Source organism: Thamnophis sirtalis, unplaced genomic scaffold, assembly GCF_051295495.1.
Source record: "Thamnophis sirtalis isolate CommonGarterSnake01/CBP01778 unplaced genomic scaffold, rThaSir2_p1.2 scaffold_3, whole genome shotgun sequence".
NCBI classification, from domain to species: domain Eukaryota; kingdom Metazoa; phylum Chordata; class Lepidosauria; order Squamata; family Natricidae; genus Thamnophis; species Thamnophis sirtalis.
In genome coordinates, this window is record NW_028261383.1 from 104,642,336 (window position 1) to 104,653,445 (window position 11,110).

Consider the following 11,110-nt stretch of genomic DNA (forward strand, 5'->3'; position numbering starts at 1 on the left):
ACAAAAGAGGCTTGTTTTGGTGAAGATTATGTAACTTGTGTGGATGACTAAATCAACTTCTTTGATTAAAGAAAAAATAAAATATATACTCAAACTTGATTGAAGCCCTTTATAGACCACCTTGCATAAAATGACACAAAATGCATTTGTGACTCTCTGTGTGTGTGTGTATGTATACAAAATATGTGCAGTGGGATAAATAATTGAAATAATATCCTATAACAGTTCAATTGAATTAAAAATTAAAACTGTTGACAGTAAAAGGTAGGAATATAAGGTTGGTTTATGTGATCCAGGTTAAAATACCCTTTTTCCCAATGTTCTGCTAACCCTTTATTGCCAGGATTAAATGGATTTGCTTATAGATAAAAGATGGGATACGGGATGAAGGGAGATGTGTTTAATCTTGTAGAGGGTGAGGTGTTATTAAATTTGTTTATACTTGTGAAGGTTAGAAGTGACATCTTTATATATTTTTATGTTCTTTCCTTTTCAGCGTCTTCTTTTTCTCTTAAGTTTTGGCCTGTATTAATTTTTATTGTTATAATTAAAAAGTCCTTAGATTCTCTTCTAGACCTGTTTAAGAAGGATCATATTTAATTTTCCCATTAATTTTCTTGGATCAATAAAATGGAAGAAATATTAAAGCATCAAGTGAAGAGTGATCACCATTAAAGCAAATATAGTGTTTCAGCATTCTGATAGTGTTAATACTAAAACCACCAGCAATAACAGCAGAATCAAAAAGCAGCAATGTCCGATCCCATATATGATCCATAATGTTTCTCAGCTTTTTTTTATAATTGTTGAGGGATACAAACCATTTTCAAAAAGTTTAACATCATCAATATTAATAATCTCAAAATCCAGATTATTGCTTTTGCAGTACATCCAACTGTATTCCAGGAAATCGGGATCTGTAGATCTTCATATTACTTCAAGACTCTACTGAACTGAAAAAGAGCCATAAGCTAGTTTCATTTTTAAAATTTTTATCTTTTGTCCTAATTCATTTGCAAATTTCATCTTGACACATTTTATTGGTTATTCTCCAAGTTCTTCTAGACTACTAATAGTCTTCTGCAACTGTTTTATCAGCTGTTCTCTATTCCTGTCCATTAAATGGGTTGTATGATTTGGAGTGATTTGCCCTAAAACATCTGTGGTTGGCTGGGCTTGAGGACATTTCCTCTGTTCTATTACTAAAGCTAATGAATTTACACAAAGGATGAACACTTGTTAATGCAATAATAGAATGTAAATATATCAACCATGAACTTGGGAAATACCAATGATTTTATAGTTTGAAATGGTTACTTCAGACTTTCAAAGGTTACCATTGAAAAGTTAAACTTCAATGCTCTTTTAATTGCTCTTATAAAAAGCAAAATATAAGGAAGTCAGATGACATCAGTATACGTATACGCCCTTGTGCAAACACCGACACTCACATCGAACAGAACTCAACCACAGAGAAATATACATACAAATTCCTATTGTTTATACAATTTAAAAAATACACAAAAAAGAAGCCAACTTTATTACGGGGCTTAGATCTGTACTAATACAGAACGTAAATCCTTGACTATGTTTTTTATTCTTGCCTTCTCATCCCCACTTCTCAGTGGCACTAATGAATGCAAAAAGTATAATTATTGCTTCAGACCAAGATGAAAAAGCAGAGAGATAAGCTCTCTAGAGACATACATAATAGAAAAACACGATTGGACACCAATCACCATACATTTCCACTTGCTGAGCAGGAAACCTATTTATATCTAACTGCTATTAAGCAATGAGTGTTTTATTTGAACCTTGATTATTTAACTTTCATTGTCAATATATTACTCGAGAGAACTGGTAATCTTGTTTTTGAAATGCCTAATTATGCAACTAATTTAGCTATCTCAAAGCCATCCAGAGAAGGAAGGAATATGTTGTCATTTTCAGAGTTCACAACACCGTGTTCACAACACAGCAAATAAACAATGGAACTGAAATGCAATTCTTTTTGACTGTTCTTAGAATAGAAATAAACGTCACATCCATTAACATAACAAATTCAACAAAATATTAATCTACTTATATAGTAAAATACTATAAACTTTAGATGAATTAAGTATCCTGATAGGACAATAACTACTGGCAATATTATTTGGTTTAGCTCACTTCTATGATACTAGTTATAAGCATACAAGTTATTACACAAGATATTATTTTTTGAGACTATTCAGTCCGTCAGAAGATGTTGAAAAGAATTATGAAACCAAATGAATTCATGAAACATGTTTTGGGCAAATCCAATCAAATAGATATAAAAAGTAGCATCACAGAATTCAGGCAAAAGTAACAGGAGCAGCCATACATAGAAAATTATGTAAGTGGACTAGTTTTTTTTTTAAAGAATGTACTTGCATCTTTCCTGAAAGTAATATGTAATGAAGAAGAAAACTGCAACAGATGAAATTCATTTATTAGTTTATTGCTTCTATTTGCCTTGAACCTTTTATCCCACTTGTGCTTTCATTTGAACACTCAAGCTGATTTTAATTTGGTTTCTGGGATAGCTTTCTGCATATCATTTGCATGGCTGCTCTTTCCACTTCTGCCATTTGTCACTGGTTTAAGGTCTTCCAATTTTGCTTCCCCTTGAAAAATGCACAAGACTCAAAGGCTGTTCAACAGATTTACTCGGAATGGACTCTTAGATGCGTAAGGGAGGCAAGGGGGGAAGGCACAGATTAAAAGACTCTTGTGGCTCCTGAACACAGCATATGTAGGGTTTTGCTTCTGGCAAACCAAAAGAAAATATATACTGCTATGAATTATATGAGTTAAGAAATTCAAATGTTTTACCTTGCCATAATTAATTGCCTTCATTAAAATAAAATTTGAATTAAATCTCATAATATAAACATATGAAATAAAGTCAACTTCATGAGGATTTTTTTTATGTAGGGTCCTCAGCATTCACTGCAACTTCTCCTGATACATTTACTAGTATTCCAATAGATGGGTAATGGTGAACCGCACACATTCAAAGATTTCTCAGTGCACTATAGCAGTGGGTGAAATCCATCTGGTTTCTGTGCTGGCAATACCAGTCAAAACACAGGAAAGCCCGAGAGAGCTTGCAGCTGGATGCATTCAGATGTAATCGTCCTCTACTGGCTCTCCATTAACATCACAGTAATGGATGAAGATAGCAACTACCCTCTGGAATACCCCTTTCTTCATCTGACGGAGTTCAGAGATCTCTTCACCTATCGTTTCCATGCAGATATCTGCTGACAGTTGTCCTTTTCTCCGGGGAGCATAAATAGTAGCTAATTTTAGATGCAAAGAAAAAGAGAATGGAAACAAATGCAATTGTCACTAGAATGACATAATAAATGCTAAATCAGGCATACAAATCCATATTTAACAATGTATCACACAAAAATAGCTTCCCATTGAAAAATTAATAACATTACGATTTGAATTATGAGATATATAAATGTCCTTTTAAAGCCCAGCTTGATTAGATCTTTTCCTTTCTTGTTGGGCTTCAATGCCACTTGAAGCCAATATGTCATATAAAGTATTTTCATATATACCTCTATAGAATTTGAAAAGATACAAGTACAGTCTAGAATGCCTTCCTACACTTTAGTACTCTAAAATCCTTTCTCAATTAACCATGGGGGGAGAGGGGGAATCCATAATTGACATATTGCTATAGGGGAAAAAAACTTACAAATACCGTAACTGATTTAGAAAACTAAAACGATCTCCCCGTTGAGATCCGTACCCTCACCACTATCCAGACCTTCCGCGCAGCCCTCAAGATCTGGCTCTCCCAGCAGGCCTGGGGATAGGTTTCCAATTTACCCGCCCGAGTGTTTGATTGCTGAACGAAAGTTGTGTTTTTACTATTTTTTCTTTGTTCACATACTGTTTTGTTTTTGACACTGCACCCCCCTCCCTTGTGGTTGTAAGCCGCCCTGAGTCCCCTCGGGGAAAAGGGCGGCATATAAATCCCAATAAAACTCTAAAAAACTCTAAAAAAAAACTCTAAAAGAAAAAAACTAGGATATTATGCAGAATTCAAAAACAAATGCGTTCTTTATCCAAAACTAAACATCTTCATATTCTGGACTTCATATTGCACTAGCTACAAACATTCCTATATAAGTTACCCAAATTCATCTAAAGCCATAAATTGCTGCAGCCAGATTTGGCTTCTTTAGGAAGGTCAGCTGATACCGCAACAGGCAAGCAGGGCAACACACATAACTATAACAGCAGACTGGAACTGCTATTCCAAAATTTGCTTTAACTGATGCTTTAAAGTCAGCTAGTGAATAGCTAGCAAGGATAGCATTCTACAACATGGACACATGTCCTATCAATTCCTTCACAAATAAGCTTGCCAATTTGATAATGAAGGGAAAATATCCTCTAACATTCCAGGTTAGAGAATAATGGATATAAATTACAGAAAGGCAGTTCCTGCAGGCAAAATGCCCTAAGTGCAATTCACCATGGAGTCATTTACCAGTTAAGTGATGAGAACCTTTCCCGGGCTTTGCTCAAGCCAAGTTTAGACAATCATCTACTGTGGATATTGATGCTTTGATCTAGATTTTGAAATAGAGAGACTCCATAGCCTAAGTGAACACTTCAAACTCTGTTACTGCTATGGAAGTATTTAAAACAATTACATGAATAAGAAATACACAGGTAAAGATATTCCCTGTAACCAGTGACGTGCGGTGACCTTCATGGCCAGTGAGGCAAGCGTGAAAGCCCCACCGAAGCCCCGGCGCCGTGTCCGCCATAGAGCGGGACCCTCACCGGCCATGAAGCTCACCGTACGTCACTCGGCAGTTCAAACTCTGCTCTGCAGCCCAAACTTTCTCCTCCCAGCAACTTGGCCTGTTGGACACAGTGGTGGCGGGGGAGGAATGGGCTGGGTGGGCTGGATGGCTTGGGAGGGGGGAGCCCTATAAAGCCCTGCTGCCACGCCTTCCCAGCAAGATTTCCTTTCGGCTCGCGGTTTCCCTTGCCTGCCTTAACCAAAGCTTGGCGCCCTGCCTCTGCTTTCGCGCTCTCCCTCCCTCAGCTGTGCAGCAGCGTCGGCGGCAGCTCTCGGCCTACGGCAGCAACATCATGCAGGCTGTGGAAGGAGAAGGAGGAGGGAACCAAGAGAGGTGTTTACCGGGCGTGCGCCCCACAGCCAGGACCGTCATTGCGCCTCAAGCCGCGTTTCTTCCTGCAAAGCCCTTCGGGCAACCCGAGATCTCCGCCTGATGCCCGAAGGGCTTTGCAGGAAGAAACGCGGCTTGAGGCGCAATGACGGTCCTGGCTGTGGGGCGCATGCCCGTTAAACGCCTCTCTTGGTTCCCCCTCCTCCTCCTCCTCCTTCCACAGCCTGCGCGATGTTGCTGCCGTAGGCCGAGAGCTGCTGCCAAAGCTGCTGCACAGCTGAGAGAGGGAGAGCGCGAAAGCTGAGGCAGGGCGCCAAGCTTTGGTTAAGGCAGGCAAAGGAAACCGCAAGCCGAAAGGAAATCTTGCTGGGAAGGCGCGGCAGCAGGGCTTTAAAGGGCTCCCCCTTCCCCAGCCATCCAGCCCACCCAGCCCATTTCTCCCCTGCCACCACTGTGTCCAACAGGCCAGGCGTCTCACGTTTATGGCGGACATAAACGCGAGACACCTGGCCTGTTGGGACACAGCGGCGAGAACGTCCCTGCCGCCTCTGCGCTCCACCGCCTCGCTCCCCTGCCTCCTCCGACCCCACCGCTGTGAAGAAAGAAAAAAAACCACACGCACACAGACCTCACAATAAAAAAATTACAAATTAAATTACAATAAATTTGAATCCCCCCCTCCCTCCGTCCGATCCACCTTTTCCAGCTGTGGAAACTCTCTCAACTCTCCTCTTGTCCGGCCAACGTAAGCGTGCTCAACGTAAGCGTGCTCCTAAGGCATGATTCGCTGCTCCCCGATCAGGAGGCGGGAGAATCAGTGCCTCTTTTGCATATGAAAGTTTTCGCTTGTTAACTCCGCCTTAACTTTTAAAAGGCGAACAATTCCTTAGGCAAAAGAGGCTCCGAGTTCTCTAGCCTCCTCCCATAGTTAACACGGAGAGCAGACACCAAGCCACTGTGACTTTGAATCTGGTAGCAACTACCCTGGCTTTAATTATTTAAAAAAAATTATTTAAAATTCTTTCTTTCCCTCAGGAGACTGGTGAGGCCCCGCCTCCCCTGCCTCTAGTGACTGCACGTCCCTGCCTGTAACACTGTAACTATATTACACTTTTGTTTAAAATGAAACTACGTAACTGTATAATGCTTCAGGTTCCCTGGTAAACACAGGGCACTCAAATGTTTACTTACTCCTTTCATCATCTTCAAAATCATATCTTGCATAGCCATTAGGATCAGCTGTCCTCAGGGACCTCAACCATGGAAAATCGGTTATCATTGAATAGGGAGCTCCATCCACAACACCTACAGTTTAACAGCCAGAAAATAGGTCTCTGAACTTCTTTTTTCAATTGAAATAAGTTTGCTTTGCCTACAACTGTCTTAGGCACTTGTTGAAGCAGCATTCATAAAATAAGACAGATATTTGGTAATTTGCAAGTTATACACAATAGAATGAGGAGACATACTAGTTGCACCTCTTTTGTATATCTGACACATTTATAGGTGAAACATGGCCTACATATACGTTCTATGCCCTTTACATTATGTGTGCCTGTGGCACACGTCACTTTTAACAGAGAAGTCTACCACTGGGAGGAAATTGTTCCTCTCCTGTGCTGTCATTTTGTTCTGCTGAACTGTACTGAACTAAGGATATCAAAATGTTTTTAATACCATATGCATATTATCCATATGTCAACTGAAATTTTTCTTCCTGCAGACATTTCACATTTTCATCATGAAAAATAAATTATGTTTAAAATATAATTTATATTTAAATATTTACATATAAATATAATATATAATATATTTACATATAAAAGAGCCAAGGTGGCGCAGTGGTTAAATGCAGCACTGCAGGCTACTGCTAGATCAGCAGGTCAGCGGTTCAAATCTCACCGGCTCAGGGTTGACTCAGCCTTCCATCCTTCCAAGGTGGGTAAAATGAGGACCCAGATTGTTGGGGGCAATATGCTGACTCTCTGTAAACCGCTTAGAGAGGCCTGAAAGGCCTATGAAGCGGTATATAAGTCTACTGCTATTGCTATAATATGATTTAAATTTTAAATGTAATTTATAATTTAAAAAAATTTATAAAGCCAGAATGAGCTATTTTTTGTTGTCTAACATATAGGCTATAATTTGAGAATCTTTTCTTAAGAAATTTTTATAACTGCTTTCAAGTTCTCTGTAATACCTACCTTCTAGAGTGTAAATATCTCTTCCCCAAGGATATCTTGTATATTTTTTTAGATCGTCTTCTGTTCGTGTGGCTTCAGGAAAGAATTCATATTTAATAAGCTCTCTGAAGAACCAAATGAAGAAAACATATGAAAATAAATGAGATAGTTATCAAAAACAACCTAAGACATTGAAATTACAAATAGGACTTTCCCAAACTGACACTTTATAGATGTATCTAACTCATCATTCCCAGCCTCCTTCATTTGTTGGCAGTTGTAGGTCTTCAACTCCCATTCATTTTATCTACTTATTCAATTTAGATTCATCATTACGTAAGTAAATATTCAAGGTAATTGCAGAACACATAAGGGAATCAATTTGTTGACTACTCTTTCAGATAATAAAGTAACAAGTACAGTTGTGCTAGAGTGTGATTTAACCTTACTCCATGTGTAAAATATAAGCTGAAATAATTATTAATATAGTTATTCAGTCACAAACACACAGAAACTATATATGTATGTGTGAATTTATGTATCTATTGGCTCTTCACCCAGGGCTTTGGCAAGGAAGTGTGAGATCCCTCATTTCATCATGCAGGGCACATTTAATATTTAACTTTTATGTTTTATTGATTTGATTGTAATTTTTTTTTATTGTAAGGTTGTAAGGTGCTCAGAATCATTGCAAATTGGGAAGCATACAAGTTTAAATAATAATACTACCACTACTATTCTTTCTAAAACTCCAAAAGAACAAAATCTTTCAAAAGATATCTGACTTTAAAGACTGCCATTAATATAATAATTCAGGCTTCTTCTACCTGAGCCAAATCAGACCAACTGTATTATTTGAAAAAAAATCAATGCCGTCATCTTGAAGCTGGAACTCTTCTGTCCAATTCAATTCTGAGGAATGCGTATACTCACAAACAGAAACACAAACATAAATGTTTGGAATTAAAGAGCACATGGTTAGCTGACTTACTGATTGATATTTGCTATTGTGTCCATCCAGCTGCGAATCCGGACTTTATTGCGAACATTTGGAGGATTACTGAATTCATGAATGACACAGATATGATATGGATAAGGACCACTAAATATTTTTTGCTCAAGAGTCAGAGTGTCAACCTGTAAAATGGGATAGCAAAATACATTTCTGCAGACAGATAATTTCAGTAATGCTTACCATAAGAATACTTTTGAAGATTTCTGAATCTATTTTACTAAACGTGGCATAATTTAATTGTCCCTGTGATGAGCAATAGATTCATGTATTATTACCCCTCAAAAAAAAAAACCTATTCTATGATTCTATATTTTATTACTGATCTGATTTCCTCCAATACAGCATGTTTATAGAAGTGAGAAACAACCTTTATTTAAAGGACATGTAGCCATTTGGGGTAATTTACCCGGGTTTGGGAAGTACTGATATAACAGTGCAACAAACATAAGATGAATAAAAAATCTATTAATATTTTCCATTAAAGTCAGTTTATGCTAGTAGTCTTATGCTAAAAAGAAAAAATAGCAGCGTATAGAACAATACACAAACTCTTTGGCTTAAATGAAAGCTAGCTACATACCTGTTGCATTGGACGAAGGTAAATAATCCGGTTTCTTTCTGGAGGCATCCTGAGTATCTGATCTAGGACCTGATCCATATTTAATTTCTTGCACTGAGCATAATCAAAGCGATTGACAATAGGTGCATTCTCTACTTTTAAGTGCTTAAGAACACGACACCTAGTGGCTAAAGGGGAAAAGCAACCAAGTAAACAATTATACATAAAAAAATTAGTCATTTAATATTACAGCTGTGTGACACGAAATGAAGAAACTATTCTCAGACTGCTAATGTCATCTTTATGAAACACTTTAGCATGGACAGTTAGCTTAATTTGCATGATATTGCTTTGAAAAGGCAACAGTTGGAGTCACCAACCTAGAAGAGTCATTGGGGCCAAGACAAAGATATGAATGTTTTAAATATTTACATCCACGAGCCTCTTTATTGATTTAACTAGGAATAGAGGTAATGTGCGACATTTTAAATGCATTTAGTCCATAGTGGTCTAACCAAATAACCAGAGAAGCAGATACTCTATCATAGAATGTACTGAGGAGATTGATTGTGATGACCTAAACCATCACGTTTAACTCTGATTCTATATTTTATTACTGATCTGATTTCCTCGAATAAAGCATGTTTATAGAAGTGGAGAAACCATATTATTTATTTTATTATTTATTTATTTATTTAAAAGAAATTTATGGTTCAGCTTGTTAAGAATACTCCATCAGTTCCATCAAATTTCAAGAATATTTCTCAAGCTTTAAGAAACAAAATGTACATACCGTGAATGAACATCATTTTAGGGCAGTCTTTCAGCACCAGGTCTGTTATGCCGCAGTTAGTCAAGGTGATTCCAACAAGGTTTTTTGATTTTAGTGTCAAAACCTAGAGAATTTATTTTTAGAGTTAAAAAAAATTACTAAAAGGACCATGCCAAACCAATTAACCAGTCTAATTATTAATTGCCAGGACACCTAATGTTGAATGACAAAATGTGGGCAGCACTGAAAATGGGGATCTATATCTGAAATTCTCTTTTCTTAGAAAATCTTTCTCCTTCTCTACTGGCATCTGCAATGTTCTTAACTGGAAAACACTGGCTACTCTGGCTGATACTGAAGTGCAAATTATATGCAATCAACTTAGCAAGAAAATATATTTAGAAAAGACAAGTTTCAATCAACCTGAATGATTGATTGTCCATAATTCTGACCCAAAGTACTCACCTGGATGTGGTCATCCTCAATCACAGGATCACTGGTGCTTGTGGATTTGTCAGCTGTCCGTTTTCTCTTCACTGAATTCCGAGATTTTGGTTTGGCTGCTTCTGAGAAGGCAAAATAAATGATTGGTTACAATTGTGACACTTAAATACTGACAATAATGATGTATCTTGATGATTTCCTTAAAAATTGCTAGACAGAATTAAGATTCCAAAATCAATTTCAGAATGGTGGCCAGTGGCCAGTCAATCTGACAAAATATTAAGAACTAGTTCTTTTGGAAAAAATACATTTTAGCCTACAGTAGTATAGCTTTTATTGTCATTGTACATCATGTATACAATGAAATTGGTCTACCCTGAAATACAAGAAAAAAATGAAGAAACGATAAAATATGTTAAAATGATACCAATAGGCTGAAGTTTTACCAAGTTTCATTTAGTCTGTTGAGGAAAGCAGAAAAGTTCTGCATAGTATTTTCTTTTTATGACTTCACACAAATGGGATTACATGTGTACTGTACAATTAAATAAAATGACATGATTCTAAGTTTAAGTTACATAATGCAGACTTCTCAGGATTAAATATTTAAATCTATTCATACATTAGAGAATGTGAAACTGCTGTATCAAACCTCAGATTACAGAAGGAATACAGAGTAACTAATAATTAACTGATATTTACTTCATAATAATGATAATTTCTGCCAAAGTGTTGGAAGTACCACTTCCCAAGAGATTTAACTGTTTGTCATGTCACTTTATAAACAAATGTAAATTCTACAAGCCCAGATGTAATATCACAGATACGATCATAGCAAAAATGCCCTGGAAATGCTGATGAAAATTATGTATATGTGCATATGAATACATATATCTATATACACATACACAAATAATGGCATTTTGCGAACAGCTTTATAATGAAAGA

The 11,110-nt window shown here is 37.1% G+C and overlaps 1 protein-coding gene across 3 annotated transcripts in view; it reads right to left on the reverse strand.

Annotated features, from left to right (window-relative positions):
- Window positions 1–2,456: 2,456 nt before the first annotated feature.
- The window catches only part of FBXO38 (F-box protein 38), a 30,803-nt gene continuing 22,149 nt past the window's right edge, over window positions 2,457–11,110 (reverse strand). For 2 of the 3 annotated variants that reach the window (XM_087709656.1, XM_087709658.1), the window contains 7 exons: window positions 10,184–10,284; window positions 9,740–9,842; window positions 8,968–9,134; window positions 8,364–8,509; window positions 7,394–7,497; window positions 6,381–6,494; window positions 2,457–3,326 (listed from right to left, as the gene is read on the reverse strand). In XM_087709656.1, coding sequence (XP_087565782.1) covers window positions 3,148–3,326; window positions 6,381–6,494; window positions 7,394–7,497; window positions 8,364–8,509; window positions 8,968–9,134; window positions 9,740–9,842; window positions 10,184–10,284 — 914 coding nt within the window. In that variant the 3' untranslated portion in view covers window positions 2,457–3,147. The remainder of the gene's footprint in view (window positions 3,327–6,380; window positions 6,495–7,393; window positions 7,498–8,363; window positions 8,510–8,967; window positions 9,135–9,739; window positions 9,843–10,183; window positions 10,285–11,110) is intronic. The other variant, XM_087709657.1, reaches the window with a different exon arrangement.